Source organism: Squalius cephalus (assembly GCF_949319135.1).
Source record: "Squalius cephalus genome assembly, chromosome: 13".
NCBI classification, from domain to species: Eukaryota; Metazoa; Chordata; class Actinopteri; order Cypriniformes; family Leuciscidae; genus Squalius; species Squalius cephalus.
Window position 1 is genome coordinate 16,566,388 of NC_137134.1, and position 24,772 is coordinate 16,591,159.

Genomic DNA, 24,772 nt, shown 5'->3' on the forward strand with positions numbered 1-24,772 from the left:
CAAAGTTATTTCCCCTGCTGAGCAACAAATCCAAGTGATGGCGCCGACGCATCGCTCGCTCTCACAACATAGGCTATTATCAGTTCACTTCTGGCATTGCTAACTTGACATCGCAGCCTGTTCATTATTAAAATAAAACACAGTCAACCAAATATATAAAAAGTTATTCTGCTTAATTTAATTCGTCTGTTGTACAATATAAAGGCTGTGCCGCACAGCAGTTATTCCAAACTCATTTCCCATGCTGTGAAGATGATGATTTAGCCTATACGTGTAGGCCTATAGGCCTATTGGGACTCGACTGAAGTTTAAAGCCTTCTTTACATTACTAGTTAGCATCCAAATTTTGCATTGCAAATATGGAAACTTGGGACCGAGATGCGCGAAACCAACGTCGGTACAGTTTCAGTTTCGATTCAAATAGCCTAAATTTGTTTAGGCTTGGCGTTTAAAATAGGCTAAATGTTGTTTATAATAAAGGAAACAATAGGCTATTATTATAAGCTATTAGGTTATATTTTTATTATACGTGGCTACTTATTTTTTATTCTTGTTGTTTTCTGAATACCATTCATTTAAGGATTTGACATAGGCAAATGTCAAAGGGGAAGTAATGGTAAGGGGAAGTAAAATACGCATAGAAATAGCCTAGGCTATATGTTATTAATAGTGTTTATAATGTTAATGTTGAATTTTATTTACCGGTCTTTTTCTGAATAGGCTAATAATAAAATGCGTTTGTTTCCCTCTCAACATGACCCAGTGCACTGCGCACAAGCGCACATCTTAATAAATTTTAATAAAACACAATAAGGCCTACATTATAAAACTCAGAAGAGTATGTATTTTAATATCTCTGTTGTTCTCTGTTCTCCGGTTGTTAGATAGTCAGTCTGAATGACAGTTCATGCGTTTATGTTAATATAGCCTAGGCTTAGGCTATATAGCTATAGCCTATAGTCAATGCATTATTCTTTTCTTTTTCTATAAGTGTTAAAATATTTAATTTACAACTAATTATATTGATTATCTATATCTACATTTATTATTTTAAAAAAAATTTACTGGGCGATCGAGGGCGACCATGTTAGGCTAACAGCCGTCATTTACCCTGCATACCGAGCTGATGCAAAGCATAAAGTTAGGTGAATTTATATCTACACAGAAGAAAGCCCTGTGTAGTTTATTTCCCAGTACGGGTTGTGTCGAACCATTCGTTAGTCTGTTTGTTTGATGAAAAAAAGATTAAATGTAGTTGCAATAAACGCGTTAAGAATCCACACAACGGAGGACTCTTATTCTGCAGTGCAGAACTGAGGAAGAGCTGATGACGGGACAGTTTGATCTTCGGCTGACAAATCAGAGGAAAGGGGCGTTTCATTCCCGCCCACGTGTAGAAATCGAATTTTCCAGCTGTTTATTAATTTTGCTACCTCAGAACGAAAAACGAAAAATCAAGCTGAATTCTTGTTTTTCGTTTTTTTGGAAAAAATGAAAAATCGAAAAAGGAACTGTTTTCTCATTTTTCTACTTTTAATATTAAATCAAAAAAACGATTGAACGAATGATACACGGATTCCATGGGTCTGCGGAATTTGAATAGCGTAAGTCCGCCCCACCTCGTGGGTATATAAGGAAGTACGCTGGCAACATGCAGATATGTTTCTACGCTGAGGAGCCGAGACGTTCCAGCGGTACAGCGGAAGTGGCAGGGAGACATAACGTCTCCGTTCCTTTTTCAGGGAACGAGGATTACATACGTAACCGAGACGTTCCCTTGCGTGGTCACTACGAGTTACGTCAGTGATGACGAATGGGGTTCCCAGTCTAATCACGCCACCTCGGCTGTCTTCCAGTGCCCTGCGTAAGTCTGAGCTCCCTGTCGTGAGGCTAGCACGGACGAAGGACTCCTACTTAACACAGGAATATCAAGGTACACTGGGAAGCATATCTCAGTGGAAATATGCAATTATTGCCTGTAATTATATGGACTTAGGAATACACATATGACCCAGAGGGGGATGCATATGGGGAATCACTGGGGTGTCCAGCCGCAGGTGGAATATTTCAACCCCAGGGGTGGCAAGGAGGCTTGCTGAGGGAAGACACATGCTCAGAGAGGCTTACAGTGGAAATACACACGTGGGGGTCACCCAGAGGGGGAACCATGCACATGGAGGCACCTAGCCAAGCACGAAAGCTGCCGGTGGCATAACTCTGCCGTTGGCGTCAACAGCGCTGGAGGAACTCAGGGCCTGCGGGGAGGCTCACCTGAAGAGAATAATCACACGTATCCTGTCCATGGAGAGGAATGGCGAGCAAGCAAAGACACCTGACCAGAATCTAGTACCGACTGGTTAAAGCGAGTACATGAGAAGAAACTGGCCCCACTCGGAGATTGTGGAATCTCGCGAATGTGTTAGGTGTCGCCCAGCCTGCAGCTCTGTCTGTTAGCGAGGCGCCATGCGCTAGAGCCCAAGAGGAGGCCACACTCCGGGTGGAGTGGGCCGTCACACCAAGGGGGCACGGTCGACCTTGCTGCTGGTAGCCAAAGCAATGGTGTCCACTAACCAGTGAGACAACCTTTACATGGAGAGAGCCTTTCCCTTCAGCTTCCCACCATAACAGACAAAGAGCTGGTCTGAGGTCCTGAACACTGCGTTCTGTCTACGTAAGCATGGATGTCGCGTACTGGAAAGAGCAGTGACAAGGCTGGGTCTGCCTCCTCCGAGGGCAGCGCTTGCAGGTTCACCACCAGGTCTCGAAAGGGTGTGGTGGGAACCTTGGGCACGTATCTAGGCCGGGGTCTCAGGATCACGTGAGAGTAGGCCGGCCCGAATTCCAGGCACGCTTCGTCAACCGAAAATGCCTGCAGGTCCCCTACCCTTTTAATGGAGGACAATGCAACCAGGAGCGCTGTCTTCATTGACAGAAACTTAAGCTCCACTGATTGTAGAGGCTCAAAGGGAGCACTCTGCAGGGCAGTTAGCACCACTGAGAGGTCCCAAGAGGGAACGAGAGGAGGGCGAGGAGGATTCAGTCTCCTCGCTCCTCTCAGGAACCTGATGATCGGGTTGTGCTTTCCCAGAGACTTACCTTCAACTGCATCATGATGTGCAGGAATAGCAGCAACATACACTTTCAGGGTGGATGGAGACAGCCTTCGCTTCAACCCTTCTTGCAGGAAGGAAAGCACAACACTGATCGGGCATTTCGTGGGGTCTTCACGACGGGAAGAACACCAGTTGACGAAGAGGTTCCACTTCAACGCATAGGCATGTCTCGTGGTAGCCACCATCACTGGTGGTAGGGTACTCAAACCTGCTTCGTCCCGTCCAGGAGCCACAAGGGTGCCCCGTCTCTGAGAAAGGAGGTCCTTCCTCAGAGGAATTCCTCAGAGGCCAGGGAGGTGCTGTCGCAAGGAGTACTAGTTCGGAGAACCAGTTCGGAGAACCAGGTCCAGTTGTACCAATAAGGGGCAACCAAAATGACCTGCTCCTCATCCTCCCTGATCTTGCACAGGGTCTGTGCAAGAAGGCTCACTGGGGGAAATGCATAATTGCGGAGGCCCCGCGGCCAGCTGTGCGCCAGTGCATCCGTGCCGAGCGTGCCCTCGGACAGAGAATAAAACAGGTCGCAATGGGACTAGTCGTGGGAGGCAAACAGGTCTACCTGTGTGTCCCGGAACTGATCCCAAATCAGCTGAACCGTCTGGGGATGGAGTCTCCATTCTCCAGGGAGAGGCTAAACTTGTAAGTGCTCGTCGGCTGCACAGTTCAGGTCTCCTGGAAAGTAAATGGCTCGAAGCGACCTCAGATGCTTCAGACACCATATTAGGAGGTGGCGGGCGAGTTGCGACATACGGTGGGAGTATTGTACTGTCGCGGTATTGTCTGAAGGGACTGTAAATGTCTTATAAATCGCATTAATATTTTCCTACACAGTTTATAAAATATATAATATTTTATTTTTATATGTTAAAAAGACATTATAGTTCGACAGTGTCACCTTGTCTGTTCCGAAAAAAAGCGCCGTTCTTCTTCGGATGTTTTTTATGACGCAAAACTTCCTGTTACTCTCTATTCACAATGTGGTGCTCGCGTGTCATCGGAAGAACGGTAAAAACATGTAACCACTTTAATTATTTATCGTGTTCATCCATTTGATTCTTGTAAAGAAAGAGTTCACATTGTGATTTAATTTATTTTTGTATTGCTCGTACATGCTATTTTTTAAGAGCTCCGAACTGTGATGGTGTGTCGAGCTAGAGAGCATGGTAGCTGATGGCAGAAACTCTTTGAATTAGCGCCCTTGGAGAAGCGGAATGAGGTATGAAGGAAAATGTGTGGAGTTTGTATTATCAAAAAGAGATTTTGTTTAAGGAAAAGAGAATGTCAATACTTCATTTGTTTATGGGTTTATTGCACATCATCAATATAAAAACATATTCTTTCTGTGAACAATTATAATATATTGTATTTCATTTAAAAGAAGCATGTGATATTTCATTTGTCATAAAGGCTTAAAAACATATTTCATATTGGTCATCTGTTGAAATGATTTGTATTGTGTGTAAACATGATTCACATGTGAACATAATTTATGTGCAAATTATTTGTGAAGCTACATAGAAGCATTTTGTATTTCTTCTGTTTCTTCTGTAGTTTTCACGATGTTCATGGTCTTGTGATGCATGGTGCTCATTGAGAGGAAGAAATAAATCAACACCCATTTGAAACTCTCTGCGTCTTGATAAATAAATCCAAGGGGCCGCTACAGGGACTAGTACGTGCTGGGTCTTGAGCAACACACGGAAGCGGTGCAGAGCCAGACGTACTGCCAGCAACTTGAGGCGCTGGGGCCCTGTCCAGGAGCCCACGGCAGCATGTCCATTGCACATGGCGCCCCAGCCCGTGGTGGAGGCATGTGTTGAGACAACAACATGCCTGGAAACTTGTTCTAAGGACACTCTGGCCCGTAAAAAAACTCGACCACGAGGTGAAGGTCTGATGGCAGGCTGGAGTCACTGGGACTCGGAGTGTGCCGTGTTGCTATGCCCACCTTGGGACTCGATCGCGAAGCCAGTGCTGAAGCGGTCTCATATGAAGCAATCCGAGCGGCGTTGCTGCGGCTGCGGATGCCATATGCCCCAGGAACCTCTGAAATAGTTTCAGTGGAACCGCACACTTGGTCTCGAATTGACAGAGGCAAGTCAGCAGTGACTGCGCGTGCTCACTCATAAGCTGTGCGCACATGGCGACCGAGTCGATTTTTATACCGAGAAAAGAGATCCTCTGCACGGAGCAAAGTTTGCTCTTCTCCCAGTTGACCCGAAGGCCCAGACGAGCTAGGTGCTGGAGCACTAGATCCCTGTGTTCGCAAACCTGGTCTCGAGAGTGAGCTAGGATCAGCCAGTCGTCGAGATAGTTCAGGATGCGAACCCCGGTTTCCCGTAGAGGAACAAGGGCTGCCTCGACGACCTTTGTGAAGACGCGAGGAGAACCGCGTACTGGTATGCCCGCCCTTCGAAAGCAAACCGTAGGAACGGTCTGTGTCGAGGAAGAATGGAGACATGGAAGTAGGCGTCCTTCAGGTCGATCACTGTAAACCAATCCTGTGGCCGCACACATAGAAAATGCGCTTGGCCGTGGCATCCTGAATGGTAGCCTGTGAAGGGAGCGGTTCAGAACGCAGAGGTCCAGGATTGGCCATAACCCACCAGATTTCTTCGGGACAATGAAGTAGGGGCTGTAAAGCCCGGACCTCATTTCGGCTGGAGGGACAGTCTCGATCGCACCCTTCGCCAGTAGGGTGACAAACTCCGCTCTCATGATAGGGGCATTGCCACCGACCATAGTGAAGCGGCCTCCCCTGATGCGGGGAGGAGACCGTGCAAACGGAATCGCATAGCCGAGCCTGATGGTTCGGGCAACCCAGTGGAACAGGATGGGAGCTCTAGCCAGGCTCCCAAGAACTGTGCCAGCAGGGTCATGCAAACCACAGACGTACCCTCGGTGATGCAGCGAAGTGGAATGACCGGTCCGGACGTGGGCGGCATAGCGGCCCGGTGTGGGGGCATGGTCATTAGCCGCGTCCTGCCAGAGGAGGCCAGGGAAAGACCAGCGTTCCACAGGGGCGTGCTCTGGCAGGGGTCTGGCGACAGAGGGGGATGAGAGTGGCGAGGCTCGTGAGCGGCACTGTCATCCACAGCCTCTTGGGGCTCAGAGGAAGGGGCATCAGTTCTTGAAAGAAGAGATTCTCTCCCGGCCCTCCATCGGGGGAAGGAGTGGCCTGCTTTCAGCTCCTGAGAAGAACTGAGCTCTAACTCCAAGCTGCCCGAAGTAGATTAAGGAGACCGCACGGATGGATGACCGTTGGTGCAGAAGGCTTCAGTCTGCTTCTGGGGGGGGGGGGGTGTCGAAGACTGTAGGGTACAGTTCTCAACCACACCGCAGAGGAGCCCAGCCTGGGACATGGGGGAGCAAATGAAGGACAAACAAACAAGACTATTTTGGGTCAATGTGGAGCAGGTCGGGGGGCTGGTGACGTCATCACCTGTAATTAAATATCTAATATCTTAAAAACCAAAGCAGCACAAACACAACTTTAACTGGCACAAACGAACGAGACTATTTTATTTGGAGCATGTGGGGGGCTGGGTGACCTCAGAATTACCTATAAATATTCTTTTAATATCTAGCAGAAAAAAAAAAAAAAAAAAAAAAAATACAGCACAAACCATCACAAACGAAGTAAAAACGATTGAACAGTTTATTGTACAGGTAAGTTTATCGCTGTTCTAAAGTAAAACAAAAAAAAAAAATCCAACAAAAGTTCTTCTCAGAAAGAGGTATTACAGTACAGTATACTGCAAAGAATCACATGAGAGAAATAAAAAAACTCCATGAGGGGAGAAAAAACTAAATCAAATAACTAAGAACACCTACTTGGGATAACTTGGAAGGGGTTGGAGGGACACAGCAGGTGATGCATAGCCAAGACTCAGAAACCAATTGAGGAACAAGGGGTAAAACACAGCTAAAATACTCTATGGGTAACAAGGCACATGTGACCTGGATAACGCTAACAAGGACAGACAAGGAAGAACTAAGGCAGTGGGGAACACAGTGGACCTCTAGAGGTCCGGAGACAAACAACAGGAGGCAGGATGCTGACAAAATGAAAAGCATTTTGAGTAGAGTTTTGCAGAAAACATTGAGAAAAGAGGAATGTGTGAAAACAAGTGAAATGTTTAAATGTTTTGAGAAATGTGTCTTTGTTTCTAGAACTGAATGAATGGTTTGGGATTTTGGGCCAAATGAATCAGTTATAGTTTATTAACAATCGTGAAAATCTGAATCTTAAGCAACTTGTTCCCTTTCAAAAGCTACACTCAATACTGCGCTGAAGCGCTTTTGGAACAACTTTGTGTGACCAGAGGGCTGTTCCATGAAACACGATTAGAATTCAAGCCAGGCTTATTTTGGTTAGTCAGACATATTGTTGGTGGATTCTTTTTCATAAAGCAAACTTAAAATAGTTCAAACTCAGTTACTCTGGCAACTTATGCTGGGAAACTAACCTGGTCCAGGGCAGACTAACTTTTAGGCTAAGCCTGAGTTGTTACACCGTTCCTCTAACACTGACCTATGGAACACAATGATATTACCACTGACTCTCTCGCATACCATTATTTGACTTTATTAATAACTATCAGTCCAAAAATAAATATACAGTATACAGAACATCGACTTAAATAAGGCTACAATGATAAATGATACAATATAGACCTACAAACGTGTTCAATTATATTTTATAGGAATTTTTTATGTTGACTTACACACACACACACACACACACACACACACACACACACATATATATATATATATCCTACCGGATTTCTTTTCTTACTAGCTGAATGGTTTTTTTGTCCAAGATTTAATTAGATTGTTTAAAAATATTATGAATACATTTCTCTCTGGTGTTGTTTGGCAGCTGTAGTACATTTTATGGTTATTAGAAAAAACATTTCAATCCAAAAAAAGTAAAATCACAAAAGTAAAAATAAATAGCAACAAAAGCTCAGACTAAATATACAAAGACATAATGTGTGTGAGTGTGTGTGTGTGTGTGTGTGTGTGTGTGTGTGTGGCAAGCTCTCTCTTGCTCCTCTCACTCTTGTTAAAAGGAAAAGAGAGGAAGAAGAATAAGCGACCTACAAGGTAAGAGGTGTGTGTCTCCGTGTTCATGGCCCATGTTCTGAGGGAGAGTTGGGAGGCCACTGATAAACCAGGCAAGAAAAACATTTCCTCATATGTGCTAAAGATGAGAGAGCATCTGCAGAAGACAACAGCCCTTGCACAAGAAAATCTCCTGCAGTCTCAAAAATGACAAAAGAGTGGTATGACCGAACAGCCAGATCCCGTACATTTGAGGCAGGTGAGAAGGTCTTGTTGTTGTTACCAACGAGTGAGCCTTAACTGCTGGCAAAGTGGCAGGGCCCCTACCAAATAAAGCAGAAAGTGTGTCCTGTGACATATGAGATCCCATCCAGGACCCAGCCCTTGCAAACCTTCCATGTTAACATGTTGAAGAAGGGGTCTGCTCGTTCCACACAATGTGAACCTACATCTGAGGAAGTAGCGGGAACTTCAACGGCTTTGTTCGTGAGATCCGTGGAGAGAGAGGAGGAAATGGAGGAACAATACCTGCCTGGTTGTCAGGGCAACAGTCAGCTGAGCCTCGAGCACCTGGAAGATGGACAAAGGCAGGCACTTCTACAGTGCCTCCCGACCAAACTTTTTATGGAGACGCCAGGCAGAACAGGCGAATTCCATCTGATTGTGGACTCAGAGAAACCTAATAATACAGTGTTGCAAACTTGGGCCATTTGGTTTAGCCAAAATTAGCATATTGTTGCTGTTTTGTTTACTTTTTTTGCAGTTTTTATTTGTTTTTGTTTCCTCCTGCACTGTAAATATGGATTGTTTTGTTCAGCGTTTTGTACAGCACGTCATTTCCCTTTTCCACTCCAACTGGTTGGCCTATAAGACCAATCGATTGTAAAAAACAAACAAAAAAACATTATTTATCCCTCCTATTACCTTTGGGGTCGATTTGACCCCATTCAGTGTTTAACGTCTCTAAATACATAATAAAAAATAAAAAATAAAAATTGCTTCATATTTAAAGACTTTTCCTAATTTAACGGGGACAACAGGGTAAACATAACATAACATGATTTTAGGTTTTCAATGTTCTGTACACATTTTGTAGCATCGGTGTTCTTTGGGGTCAATTTGACCCCATGTTCATTTTGCTGTATAAAACATATAAGAAATATCAAATTTTTTGTTGTTCACACATTTTAGGTGATTAGGCACAAATCCCACATTTGTTTGTTGAGATTTTATGATCTTCAAAAACCTTCCCTCTGCTTTAGGGCCTTAACCTAACATTACCATAGGCCTACCTGAAGTATTGCGAGAACCCCTGATGGTTCACACTATATAGTGGAGGGAGGCATCATAATTCTCACAAGAAATTCGATTTTTCAACCCATTCTCACTCCCAAGGCGTCAAAAACTGAAGCATGGTCAAGCGCCCCCGGCGTCACACTGCCGACGCCAAAGGCGCCCCTCTGCGTCACTCTATGACTAATTTGGAACTCTGTTGCTTTCAATGGGAAACCTGTGGCGTCAAAAACAGACACGAATTTTATCAGTAGAAACCGCGCTGAAGAAGTCTCATTCCGAACACATTGCTATATTTGGCATCAGTACACGTATGTCAGATGTTAGTAAGTAGTGTAAATATGCTGTCCTAGTAATAATGTTTGATATAATGTTTGTTCTGTTTGTCGATATTAATCAGATCAGCTCACGTTCAGTCACTGCATTATATCTGTCATCTCCTTGGAGGTTTTGCGTTTCATTACTTTCTAATTCAAAACAGGGTGATTAAACACTGTCTGTCACGTAACGTCAACTATAATGTATGGCGGAATAGCACTTGGGACTCGGGAGCACTTCGACTCGGCGCAGTAAAAAGTCACGCCTGAAAAATCCAGCAACGTGACTTTTTACTGCGCCGAGTCGAAGTGCTCCCGAGTCCCAAGTGTTATTCCGCCATACATTATAGTTATCCTTTTTACCCGCTTAGAAAAGCGCCACGTTTTATTTTGTGTCACCATACTTGGTCGTGTAACTACTCATATAACTGTATTTAAATAGTGAAAACGTGGAGGTGTTTGGTCGCTTCTAGCTTCATCTCTGTCTGGATCATAATGAATGAACTGGGCTAAGCTAAGTGCTATAAAAGTGTCGCCGCGCGCCAGAGCGATTGAGTGCACGCACTGAGACAAGAGAGTATGGCAAGCCGTTTTAGCTTAAATTGTACCCAGCGTTACTCGTCGTAATTGCATTTTTACTAGTAAGAATTCAATTAGAGAGCTCTACAATTGAATTGTTACTAGTAAGAATTACAAATAGAGAGTTCTCTAATTCAATTATTACTAGTAACAATTACAATTAGAGAGCTCTCTAATTAAATTCTTACTAGTAAGTATGCAATTACAGAGCTCTCTAATTGAATTTTTACAAGTAAAAAAATGAATTAAAGATATGTATAATTGCAGAGCTCTGTAATTGAATTAAAGAGCTCTGCAATTGCATTCTTACGAGTAACTGAATTAGAGAGCTCTCTAATTGGAATTGTTACTAGTAATAATTGGATTGTAGAGCTCTCTAATTGGAATTGTTTCTAGTAAGAATTGAATTAAAGAGCTCTGCAATTGCATTCGTACTAGAAACAAATCAATTGTAGAGCTCCATAATTAAAAATGAATGGAAGTCAATGGAGACATATGACTAGTAAAAATTCATTTGTAGAGCTCTCTAATTGGAATTGTTACTAGTAAGAATTGAATTAGAGAGCTTTGTAATTGTAATTTTTACTAGTAATAATTGAATAAGAGAGCTCTCTAATTGTAATTGCTACTAGTAAGAATTGAATTGTAGAGCTCTCTAATTGAATTCTTACTAGTAAAAATGCAATTACGACGGGTAACGCTGGGTACAATTTAAACTAAAACGGCTTGCCATAAGAGAGGTATGTATCAACTCGTCTTAGTCAGTGGCGGAGCCAGAGGGGGGTCCGGGGTGGCACTGGACACCCCTGACATGCGATTGGCCACCCCGGGTGCCACCCCAAAATTTTATTTGCTACTGGCAGTTGCTGATGCTGATTTAAAAAAATTTAAAAAAATTACGTTCGCCGGCAGCGCGTCGCGCGTGCAGTTTTCAAATGGACGAGCAGAGGACGAGAGATAGTTGCAAGATACCGAACTTCACCGAATAAGAAAACATCATATTTGAAGTAAGTTTTTAAGGTTTAGCATCAGGGGGGTTTGCTCCGAATACATTCGGCCTAATACACGCATACAGTAGGCTACCTTGCCGTGTGTACGTTACAGTAGGCTATACAAATGTTCTAGCTCTAATGTGAGGATATGAGATCAAAACGCAGGCAAAGAAGAGCAGAAACAAGCGATATCATAATGCTATCACTATAGGACTATGAAGCTTTATGGGTGTAGGGTGTTGATGGACTCGATCTGCTGTGTTTTGATCATCATTAAATCTGATCTAGATGTAGTCTTTGATAAAAATGCGATTTTTTGATAAAAAAAGACGCACGAAGCTAGAATAAAACTTTTTTTTTTTTTTTTAAGAACAGAGTCTGTTCTTTCTTTTGGTATGTTCAGATATTCATACAACAAAATATTCTGGGGTGCCATGAAATTGTGAAAATTACCAAAAACACCTCTTTTTTTATACTGGAAAGAGTTAAGATAAAAATATTTGTAATAAGCACAAACATAGTCCAGTCATTTTATGAAAAAAGGTTTAACAAATAATTTTGTATCCTCAATATGTCCTGTGTAAGGAAAAAAAGGTCCAGAAGAATCCCATTAGGGGAAAATTTTGAAAACTGTTTCTGGGGATTCACTTTTTATTTTACCTACCTTTTGTCTTCAGCATTTTCCTTACCCTTGTCTCCTGTTCTTGCCTCAGACTCGTCCCCCAGAAACAGTCCCACAGACCCAGCCTCAAACCCAATCTCTTAAAAATGAATAAAGGCTGGTTTCTAAAGTACTTCTTCCTGCCTCTATGTATTAATGCTCATGGGTAGCCTAAATGGGTTCCATTCAGACATTAACATTAAGTATTTTACAGTTATATGTCAACAAGATTCAACAAGACATTTTCACCTGGCTATACCCAATGTTTAGATCTGTTGTGGTATTTATGCAAATTAGCACATACATAATTAGATTATGCACAATTTGTCCATGTTAACAAACAATTTAAAAAAAACTTGTAATACATTTTTTGTTTGTCTTGATGTAAGTAATCAACTCAGTAATTTTCATGGTGATATCTAAAGGTTACAATTTTTACCCTATTCATGTGAGAGAAAGAATGAATAGGCGTATGAATAGGCTATATTTGGGTCTTTTTCTAAACTTTCCCCTAATGGGATTCTTCGGGACTTGTTTTTCCTTACTTAGGACATATTGAGTATACAAAATCAGTTGAGTTTGCTTCTGTTGCAATTTGTTCAAGGTTGACCCCCATTTTGGCTTAAAATGACTGGACTAACAGGCAGATCATCAGATGCAAACAGACCCCAGCCCTTGCATCACCACTGGCTAGTCAGAGTCAGTGTGGTCAGACTTCAGGACCAGGAACAGGTCAGAGCATCTACCAGACACAGGCAGTCAATCACATACCCAATTCAGGAATTTAAGTTGAGAAGATTTTGCCAGATTAAAAGGATAGTTCACCAAAAAATGAACACAAAAAAATAATTATAAATTAAATAATTATAATTAGAAAGATGTTCAACACTTATAGACACAAACAGAGTGACCCAATTCCTTCCATTAGCTTTTCCACTGTCTGTCTGTGTGTGTGTGTGTGTGTGTGTGTGTGTGTGTGTGTGTGTGTGTGTACTGTGTACCCCCGCAAGTAGCAGTGGCCACCCCCTGGCCACCCCATGTATAAAACTCTAGTTCCGCCACTGGTCTTAGTTAAGGGAATAACATAGTTTAATATGAAAAATCGGTGAAGTATCCCTTTAAAGTAGTACAATTAGTTCCAAAGTGGTAGTAGAAGCACAGTAAAAACAACACTTACCATGCTTTTACCACACTATTGGTAGTTTTAATGTGATACTTATTATAAATGCACAGTATCCACAACACTTACAATGCTTTTACCACAGTAACGTTAGTTTTACTGTGATAGGTGTGGTAAAAGGACAACCACAAAACTTACCATGCTTTTACCTCAGTATTGGTAGTTTAATGTGATACTTATTATAAATGCACAGTAACCACAACACTTACAATGCTTTTACCACAGTAACGTTAGTTTTACTGTGATAGGTGTGGTAAAAGGACAACCACAAAACTTACCATGCATTTACCTCAGTATTGGTAGTTTAATGTGATACTTATTATAAATGCACAGTAACCACAACACTTACAATGCTTTTACCACAGTAACCCTAGTTTTACTGTGATAGGTGTGGTAAAAGGACAACCACAAAACTTACCATGCTTTTACCTCAGTATTGGTAGTTTAATGTGATACTTATTATAAATGCACAGTAACCACAACACTTACAATGCTTTTACCACATTAACCCTAGTTTTACTGTGATAGGTGGTAAAAGGACAGTAACCACAAAACTCAGAATTGGTAGTTTTAAAGTGATATTTGTTGTGAATGCATATTAAAATATAAAATTTGTAAGGTAAATCAGTCATTTTTTCCTTTAAATAATCCTATGTATTATACATAATGATATTTTCTTTTCTCTTTTTTCAGCTGGAAAGACCAAAAAGGCCTTTCAGACTCAATCAGCCCATTATTGTTTGAGGAGAAGTAAACGGAGGTGACGGAAAACTGCAAAGGCAAATATTCGCAATGGTATGTGTTGGTTTTAACCCTTAATCAAACATTTTATCAAGCATTTGTTGTTTCTTAAAACTTTTCTTACAAAACCCATAGCCCAATCAGTACGAACATAGTCTCAAAGTCTTAATAATTCATAAGATTTAACAAGTTGTCAAATTCGTACAATACTCGTACATATTTGTATACTCGTACACAATCCTGCAGCTTTTAGTCCTAGTGCTGTCATTGGCTGCTGCCTCAATTCCTGTGCATATTTATCGCGATATTTGTAAATCAGTTGCGCCCCTTCTTGGAAAGTCCCACACACTGTCAGAGTTTATATTAATTGCATTGTATTCTTTAAAATTATTACAAATTGGTCACTGTCTGTTCATGTTCCAATGATACATGATGTCTCTCCACACCTCATAACCTTCCTCTGTTTGCAAGAGTGGAAAAGCTAATCTTACTTGTCACATGACATCAGATACTCGATTATTTTGTCGTAATCAGATCAGTTACACTGCTGATAACTGTCCCGTTTGCATGTAAATCATGTTATTTTTAAACAAGTTCATGATTATTGCTTGCTATTAAAGACATACTTTTAATCATGCCCACATATCAGTTAACTTATTACATAAATGCATTTAACATTTAATTATGCAACTCCCTTTACAGAAAAATATCCCACAGTTATGGATAAACTCACAACGTCATCATCAAGTGCTATGCTGGGCACATTGGGCAACAAGTGTCCTCCAACGTATTCGATCCTTGGCCAAGTTCTCCACATCTTTCCATGGGACACTGACATTCTTCAGATCTTCGTGAAACATGTCTCCATGTCTTCCTTGGTCTTCCCTGTCTCCTGCATCCTCCTGGTGGTGTCCACTTCATCACTGTCTTTGGGTGGTGTTGTTTGGGTATGCGTATGATGTGTCCAGCGAGGTGCACCCTTTGGCTCTGTCTCAGTTTCTGAAAGTCTTCATGTGAAGTCCCACTCCTCCTTGTGATCTCTTTGATATATGCAGTACCAATATTGAAAATAGTGATTTATCTTTTTCCATATTGTTAAAGCATTTTGTTTTCTCTTTTCAGCTTCATAAACTGTACTTGATTTCTGCCTAATGCCTTTATCAAAAAAGCGTCAGTGCTCATCAGGTGTTTTGCTAAAGGACATATTCATTGCCATCCATTAGTTCTAGTCATGCAGTGACTTCATGATGCAATAGACAAATGTATATTTCTGCAAGTGTATATAGCAGGTGTTTGTCCGAACAATTGAAGATAGTGAGAGTGTTCAGGAAAACTTTTTGAGTTGTTAACCTTTACATTTAGATGGACTTAATGTCTTACATTTAGCTTCATTAAACCTTGTATTACAGTGGTCACTATAGTAAATGTCCACCATAACTACATCTATGGTATCATTATATCACTACCTGGTTAATGTAAATGTAATATACCCGTGAATGTATTTTATAGAAGCATTTTCTTGCTGACGTTTATAATCATTAACTATTTTAAGTTGCCTTTCATTTAGTTACAATAAAAGTGACCAATAATCACAAGGATATAGAATTAAAGTTGAGAATGTAAAATGTTGTGCTTAAGTTTTTGCCTATTTGTTCTTTATAGGGAAGAAACAAATATATTTTCACAAAACAAAGTTGAATCTCATCTCTTGGTTTGTAAAAATATTACTTCATCATAGGGATTTTTTTTTTACTTTACTGTATGTGTCACTATAATAGATTGTAACATGAGCAAGTAAATTGAAGCATCAAGCAAGTGTGTGTGTGTGTGTGTGTGTGTGTGTGTGTGTGTGTGTGTGTGTGTGTGTGTGTGTGTGTGTGTGTGTTGCTCTGCCACAGCGTGTCTGTCCATCTTCATTCAGATCTGTGGGATAATCAGATCTTAATAAAGAAAACTATAATAAATGCAGTTACTTGTGAACATTACTGTTGTTTTTAATCAGTTTACACTTCATTGCAGGATCTTTATCCCATTCAAATTTTGCACTGCAAAATAAACTCTGAAAACAGAAATTAAATTATTGTAAATCAAATGTGGTTAGTACATTATCAAAATGTTTAATAGTTTTTACCTCAGTGTTTTACTCCAACTTTCTTCCAATTTATGTCTTACTGACCTGAAGAAAAGAAGAAGAAAAAAAAAAACATTTAATTTTCAATAATATCAATAAAATATGGTTCGTTTTATTTATTTATTTATTTATTTTAATTCAGTAAGGATGCATTCAATCGATCAAAAGTGACAGTAACGAGATTTCTAATGGTACACAGCATTTTCTATTTTAAATAAACTCTGAACTTTTGAACTTTCTATTTAGTTTAGCTGTCCGTAACATAAAACATAAAAACCTCAACAAAAGTAGATTGTTAATTATTATCAGAATGATAAAGATGAGTCTAGATCAGCTGCAGACAAACCTGATGACCTCAACTAATTAACAATGAAAATGCACAAACACAGAAATACTGTAATATACAATACATTATTGGCTGTATGTAAATTGTGCCCAAAATTTCAGAGACAGATCATGACACGATTTTTGCTTTGCTGTGAGGAAACAGTTTCAAAACATTGTAGAATTCATTGATAAAATTAATTGAGAATTCACTTGCAAGTTGTATATGTTAAATAATTTGCACAAACTGTAATATTAATATGAGCACATACACAGTGGATTAGGTGTCCATCCGTCTCGTGTGCATGTGGCCACTGCTGACATTTGATAATATCCATACATGCAATAGTAAGATCTTTTTGCTCCCAATTTCAGATCTCCCCAGAAGTAAGAGTACAGGTCATACACATGCTGGCCACGTGGAACTTCACATCTAATTTCTGAAACAAGATTTACAATATTTTACAGTAATAACATGCAATAAGTTCAATGCCAAATTCTGAAGTGTTTCTCTATAATCTTACACTCAAAACAATTCTAAGCCATTTTTCCAGATTTAGGCATTTCAATTAATAGTAAAATTCCATCAAATTCAATTAAATAATCCTTACATATTATGAATTAAGAATTTTAAATGATTAAAAAACCTGAGCTTAATAAAACATTTTGTATAAATCTTAAACTTAAATTTAAACATATTTTCTTTTCTTTTTTTAAATGTATGAATACAAATCACATAAACTAAATGATCCATTTCCTTATTCCATTAATATTTATACAAAATGTTTTATTAAGCTCTATTTTTTTCTACTCATTTAAAATTCTTAATTCATAGTATGAATTATATGTTCAATATCAATTATTAAGTTAAATAATTTGCACAAACTGTAACATTAATATGAGCCCATACCAGCACACAGTGGATTAGGTGTCCATCCGTCTCGTGTGCATGTGGCCACTGCTGACATTTGATCATATCCAGACATGCAATAGTAAGATCTTTTTGCTCCCAATTTCAGATCTCCCCAGAAGTAAGAGTACAGGTTATACACATGCTGGTCATGTGGAACTTCACATCTAATTTCTGAAACCAGATTTACTTTATTTTAAGAACATGCAGTAAGTTCAGCAATAAATGCAGAAGTGTTTCTCTATAATCTTACCCGCACAAACAGGCTCATAATCCCACTGCCCATTCTCTTGACATGTAAATGAGTTGAAGGTTTCTTTTGTTTGAAAGATCCAGTATTTTTCAGTGCAGGTGATCTCCACACTTTCTCCAGCTCTGAAAATAGTTTTACCCTCTGGGTAGATCTTTTTTACTCCAAATGTGGTTGACTTAAGCTCACAAGTTACTTCTGTACAAGACATAATTATGTAGAAATAAGGGTAAGAAGAGATGAAGCATAAAACATGTGTGAAACTGGATTAGCATGCTTTGTCTTTTGGGGGAAACAAACGATTCTGACAATTGTTTTTTTTTTTTTTAAATCCTAAAATGGAAAAAAAATATAGCTTCCCATAAATAGAGTACAATTTGAATAAGTCCCTAAATAAGAATAAGCACTTTTTTTTTTTTTTGAGAACTATTAGATATATTTGCTAAACTAAAATTAAGCAAGCAATTTGAAAGTAGTTATTAGTAAGCTTTTTTTTTTTTTTTTTTTTTGCTGATTTTGTACTTACCAAATAATAATGATCAGCAAATGCTGTTGTCTCATGATTATCCCCAATAAAAAATAAAAAAATAAATAAAACAAAAAAAGTTGATTAAAACCCAGAAAACAACATCAGTTGGACACTTTCTACAGCATCACATGAAGAAAGTAAATAATCTCATTCCATTTTCTCAACTTTTACAAATATTGGTGTGTTGACTCCTTTCATCATTTAGAAAGAAATCAAACTAAGATCAAGCAAATATTTTCTTGAATGCTTTGGCAATATACAATATTAGTTTATTAACTACATACTCGCTTTATTTCAATATTCGGTTTTGAATTTAAGGTTAATGGCTATCTAATTTAAGAATGTTTCAGTGTGACTACTTTTGCATAATGAAAGCTATATGGATAGAATGATGTTAGTGTTGTTTCACATATTAATTTTTTATTATGTAACATTGGTGTATTACCATCACATTCTGGGTTCAGAGTCCAGCCAAATTTAGCACATCTGATTCCCTCTCTAGGCTTGAACCCTGGTGAACATCTGTATTTTAATATGGCATCTTTCTGGTATTCTTGCATTTTCTCAACAGCATCACCATTTGGTATATCTGGTGCTGTGCATGTTATCTCTGTGTGAAAAGCAAGGGAAAGAGAAATAGTTAAATTGGTGTTTTGAATAAAGCTCAGAAATCTGTGATCATTGGGCGAAGATACAAACAAACAAACAAACAAACAGTGAAATGAACCTTTGCACTTTGGAATGGGGTGACTCCATTCGCCCGTCTCTGTGCAGTGAATGACACTACTTCCGTCTGTCTTTTTGTCATTAGATACACACTCAAAGTGAATAAAATCACCATAGCCTCCCTCCTCTGTGTTGCCCGATGCAATCACATCCTCATCTGTGCGAATGGCTGGACATCTCACAGCTAAGCAAAAAAATATTACAATAAATACAAAATAAAGTAACAACAAACCAATCAATTATTTTAGTTATAATTCTCTTGTCATGAGTCACTATAGTTCCGAAGTTTATGACTGAGAGAAAATCAAAAGAAATCAAAAATATCAAAAAAGAAAACTAGTTACTGCAGAAAGCGTACCTTCACAGATAGGGAGAGTATTGTCCCATCCTTGAGCTCTGCAGGTACGCTGATTGATTCTGCTTGTCATTTCAAACCTGTGAACACAAGTACAAGTGCACACTTTTTACAAGTACAAGGAGTGTTAAACTGAAAAGGACAGTATGCATGTCATACAAGAGAATAAAAAGCATAAAGCACATTTACCCTTTCTTGCAAGTATACAACACTTTTGCTCCAAAAACAAACTCAGATCCTGATATAAGACTAAAATCACCATTTGGTGTGTCCCCTGGGTGACTGCATTTTATCTCTGCAGAAATCAAACAAGTTTTACTCTGCATTGTAATATTGACTTAAAGGGTTAGTTCACCCAAAAATGAAAATTCTGTCAGTAATTACTCACCCTCATGTTGCTCCAACCCCGTAAGACTTTCGTTCATCTTCGGAACACAAATTAAGATATTTTTGATTAAATCTGATAGCTTGATCACTCCTCCATAGGCTTCTAAGGGACCGAAACTTGCTGGCCCAGAAAAGTTATTAAAGAGATCGTTAATATAGTCCAAGTGACTACAGTGGCTCAATCTTAAGTTTATCAAGCGACGAGAATACTTTTTGTGCGCAAAAATAAACAAAAATAACGACTTTATTCCACTATTAATTTCCTTCTCTCTGGGCCTCCAGTGGGTTCGCGTAGTGTTTTAGCGCAGCGCGTCTGTGTTGTACGTCACACGCATCACACACATGATTAGCGTCGGCCAATAGTGAGCCTACGTGGTGACGTGCAACACAGACGCGCTGCGCTAAAACACTACGCGAACTCACTGGAGGCCCAGAGAGAAGGAAATTAATAGTGGAATAAAGTCGTTATTTTTGTTTATTTTTGCACACAAAAAGTATTCTCGTTGCTTGATAAACTTAAGATTGAGCCACTGTAGTCACTTGGACTATATTAACGATCTCTTTAATAACTTTTCTGGGCCAGCAAGGTTCATGGTCCCTTAGAAGGCAAATGGTTCGGTCCCTTAGAAGCCTATGGAGGAGTGATCAAGCTATCAAATATCTTAAAGGGACACCAGGCAACTTTTTCGTGTTAATAAATCATCTTCGTAAGTCGGTATATGGTTAAATGACTCATTACAGGGCGAATGAAGACTCTCTCACCCGCAAATACTGCCTGTAGGAAGAATATCCCGCTTGCAAGTTTGGTGTATCCTACCCGCGTCCTTCAGTCTCGCAAAGTCTCACAAAGTCTCAAACATCGCGAGAAGCAGGATCAGTTTACGGCAAGCATCCCCAGAGGCAGGCTAACGAAATTCGGCTAGCGATTGTTGATAATGGCAGAGCCGGGGAAGAAGCAGCAAAAACCCTTGACAGAAGAATAAACAAGTAATAAAAACTCAGTGAGTGTTTTAGCGCAATTTTCTGACGTCATGGGATCACAACACTAAGAGATAGTAAATCTTTTTATGTTTTTTTTTTTTTTGTTTTTTTTTTTTTTTGTGTGCGTTCCCGAGATTAGACCTTCCTTAACATAATGCCGAAAACCCGAAGTCTCTAGGTGGTCTGGTTGAGGAGGAGATAGAAGTGCAAGATTGGTGCGCACAGACAGAACAGAAATCATGAGTTAACAATCGCAATTTTGTCCGTAGGAAAATTGCGCTAAAAAAAGGAAAAGAGCTTCAGACCGAGCGAGGGCTCGCACACGTATCAACATTGGTCAAGCTTTTTCAGAATGGCGAGAGCTGAAAGACAGAGAAGGCTGCAAGTCAGATGTAGACCTCGCATTCTTGCTTTTGCGCTTGCCTACACTTTTATTTTATGTCACTAAGTCAACGCGTCGGATAATAGGCAATAAACATGTTGCACATATCATGATCGAGCTAGAATAAACGTTCTGTTGTTTTCTTAGACAAGCAAAGGTAAACCGTCATTATACCAGATTAACTTTTAGGCTTTGCTAATATAACTTTAGACAAATATTATCCTCCGATATATTTTTTTATGCTCATGCCCGCTCTCCCAAAAAAACAAAACACGAAAGCAGTAGTTCGCCTCTTTCATACCGTTCGTTCCCGGTAAAAATACTAGTATGCATGACAACACAATAAAAAAAAAAAAAAAAAACTCGCCATTAGTTGTGAAGAAAATATTACTTGCCTCGGTAGACATTACTGGTTTTGAAATAGCCGGTTCCTCTGATCAGCTGGGTTTGCTCGTGGCGAGGGGGGAGGGACAACAGTTTGTTTTTACGACAGAGTGTTTGAAAGCATTTACTACCAAACACTAGGGGGAGCTTCGTAGAGAAAAAACACTCAGACTTGCCTGGTGTCCCTTTAATTTGTGTTCCGAAGATGAACGAAGGTCTTACGGGGTTGGAACAACATGAGGGTGAGTAATTACTGACAGAATTTTCATTTTTGGGTGAACTAACCCTTTAATTGATTTAACCAAAAATTATGTGGTCATTGGTGATGTGGAATTGACCATTTTCTCACTTGCACATGGTCGCTCAATGGATGTCTTCCATTGTCCTTTTTCACATTTTAATCTATATATTCCAGTAAAACCTGTCGTGCAGCTCAGCCTCACTGTTTCACCATCATCGTGTAACTCTTTCGCAACTGGTTCTGTGTTTTCATAGTTAATATCTGCTATACGACATTCTGAGAAACACAAAAAAATGTTACACAAAGACATTTTGTATACATTAAATGCTGAAGCACATGCAAAACTAGGCAACACTTTCTACAGTGCTATGCATAAGTTTAGACACCCATGCTAAAGTTGACTAAAAAGAGGAATAAAAAATCATCTTTTGGAAATTGAACTTAATGCCTTAATTAAAAAAATTAGGAAAAATCCAACCTTTAAGGACACCAATTTTCTTTGTGAATGAATAATGTATCGTAAATAAATAAATGTTCTTCCTTAAAATACAGGGTGCATAAGTTTGGACACCCCTATGTTAAATTCCCATAGAGCCAGGCAGATTTTTATTTTTAAAGGCCAGTTACATCATGGATCCAGGATACTATGCATCCTGATAAAGTTCCCTTGGCCTTTGGAATTAAAATAGCCCCACATCATCACATAGCCTTCACCATACCTAGAGATTGGCATGGTTTTATTTCAGTTAGCCTAATAGCTGGTTTGATTTGCATTGAGAGATGATCTTATGGAAAGTACTCCATGCCAATCTCTAGGTTGATTGCTCAAACAACCTGCTCAAACTTTATCAGGATGCATAGTATCCTGGATCCATGAAGTAACTGGCCTTTAAAAATAAAAATCTGCCTGCCTCTATGGGAATTTAACATAGGGGTGTCCAGACTTATGCACCCTGTATTTTAAGGAAGAACATTTATTTATTTACGATACATTATTCATTCACAAAGAAAATTGGTGTCCTTAAAGGTTGGATTTTTCCTAATTTTTTTAATTAAGGCATTAAGTTCAATTTCCAAAAGATGATTTTTTATTCCTCTTTTTAGTCAACTTTAGCATGGGTGTCTAAACTTATGCATAGCACTGTAAATCTACAGTTTGGGAAGTGCATATAATATAACATTCATATTCAAGTCAATACAATCTAAATTAAAAAGACATTCAAATAAATAACAACAAATAATCACTTGCCTTGACATCGAGCACAATTTAAGGAAAACAACCAAAAGACGAAGCCGAGGAGTTTTACAGGAACTCTCATTTTGATCTCAATTCACAAGTATCTTTGTTGGTCTGTCTCTGATACTCTTGTCTGCTTGGGGATCAACAAGTTAATCATTTATCAAAGTCAAAGAGAGGTTTTTGTTACACCGGACCACTCTGTGCATTTCATTTCATACATGAAGCAAAGCAACATGCCATGTTCACCTCTGAACTCTTTAATTCTGTTAATGTTTTTCATGTTCTTCGTGAATCAAATCATAAAGTACATTATGTGGTGAATGAATCTGTCCCATAAAGCATAATGAGTAAGATCGAAGAAGATTCACAAAGCCTTAAAGTATTTGACTGACTGTGCTTAAACTGTTGTTGTCTCTTATGACCTAGATGATCCTCCTTATCTCACATAAATCTTAAAAAGAGTTGGAAATGTAAAGGCTGGATGTCATTTACTGGATCTTACTTTTTATGTAAACACTGAATTGTTAAACTCAAAGGTCTTTAACTTTGTTTGCAAATGGTTGTTGTGATTCTTGGCATACAATTAATTATGTTCAAAATAGGACATGAAAAATTAATACAAACGTATTTTTCCCCCAATAAATATTGAAAAAAACGAGTTCTTGTGACTGTGAAATGCTGACTGTGAAGATAAATGTCAAACTAAATATTATAAGAAGTTTATAAGTAAAGTTTTGAGGTTTGTGATTTTGCGATTTTTGTGTAAATACTAAAAACCCTGAATTGAATAGATTATTTTATAGCAATAAACATAACATAAACGTCAAAATTAAATCGACAAAATTCACAAGATAAAAAAAAAAAGCTTGGTTTGTAATTGATAAACCTATTTTTATTTTGGTAGGGAATATTGTTTATTTGTTCAAATATCCGCTTACTGAATGCAGTCGACACTAGTGTAAAACAATTAATCATGGGTCTTGTAATTTTCATTAAAAAACTTTAAAGTGATAATTAAAAATATTGTGTATATTTTATTAAGAAAATTGTGGTTCAGTGTTGTGTAAAAAAATATTGAGAACATTTCACTAAGAGATACATTTTCCTAATTTTTGAAGGAAACATTCACAGTTTAGAGGCTTAAATTGAGGAACGATTAAGCTGATAAAATTAAGGAAAAAAATGCTACCTATTTATTTTAAGGGAATTTGATCAATTATGCGGTTTTAGAGACACCATTGTTAGTTCCCAGGATGCTTTGCACATGGCTGGAAATGGAGAGTACATGTTGAAATGAAGTGTTATTTTATGTGTTTTTGAGCAAAGGGAAACATCTGTTAATGTTTAATGTTCAGTTGTTTGAAAGCGTTTGTTTGTCTATTATGTTGAAGTTTTGATCAGCAGATTGTGCAGAAGAGTAGGGCTTATGGTTAGGTTGTGAATAACTGCATGTATTGATAATCTGAAGCATGTTGCTTTGTTCATTGAGCAATAACTTTGCTATAATGCTAGTGCAGGAACAAGTTTGTTTCTGTGCTGAGCAGCATACAGTCTTTTAATTCTACAATATAAGTCAAAGACAAATATAAACAGGTTATTTCCATTCACTATTCACAAAAAAACAAACATATTATAGACTAAATAATTTAGGGGATTTTACATAATTTATTCAGATTCCATGAATGAAATCAAGCCTTAACTACTCAAAAATATCATGTGAAATGTTGTTACCAAAAGGAAATTTTTTTACAGCGCTGTGATGTTTGTAAAATAAAATGGAGAAAATAGAATGCGATTATTTGTCTTGTTCCTGTTAATTTTCCTATTTCAAATAATGTCACATTTTTTACCCTTTTTTTCTCCGCTCAAAATAATGGATGACTGATAAATATCTGCTTTAAGAATTCAATGATCAATTGCACCACCAAGTGGTCCTTCTGTAAAGTTAAAATTCATGATTGCATTTATTATTTTAAAATATACACC

General features: G+C 38.8%; 2 protein-coding genes across 6 annotated transcripts in view; one reads left to right on the forward strand and one right to left on the reverse strand.

Moving 5' to 3' along the window:
- LOC307170184 (complement factor H-like) overlaps positions 1–24,772 on the forward strand; it is a 268,514-nt gene that overhangs the window by 172,697 nt on the left and 71,045 nt on the right. The window lies entirely within an intron of this gene.
- Positions 13,101–22,954, reverse strand: LOC307170191 (complement factor H-like). 5 transcript variants are annotated; one of them, XM_079891245.1, is made up of 11 exons: positions 22,796–22,954; positions 21,655–21,822; positions 19,361–19,466; positions 19,175–19,251; positions 18,818–19,000; positions 18,536–18,700; positions 17,565–17,759; positions 17,312–17,422; positions 16,674–16,841; positions 16,078–16,122; positions 13,101–15,869 (listed from the first exon to the last, which is right to left on the reverse strand). In XM_079891245.1, exons 1-10 carry the CDS (start codon positions 22,863–22,865, stop codon positions 16,115–16,117), a joined length of 1,251 nt encoding a protein of 416 aa, XP_079747371.1. In that variant the 5' UTR covers positions 22,866–22,954; the 3' UTR covers positions 13,101–15,869; positions 16,078–16,114. The 5 variants fall into 5 exon arrangements, with proteins under 5 accessions (XP_079747371.1, XP_079747369.1, XP_079747370.1 ...); XM_079891243.1 differs by having other exon boundaries at positions 17,312–17,485; XM_079891244.1 differs by having other exon boundaries at positions 13,101–16,005; positions 17,312–17,485.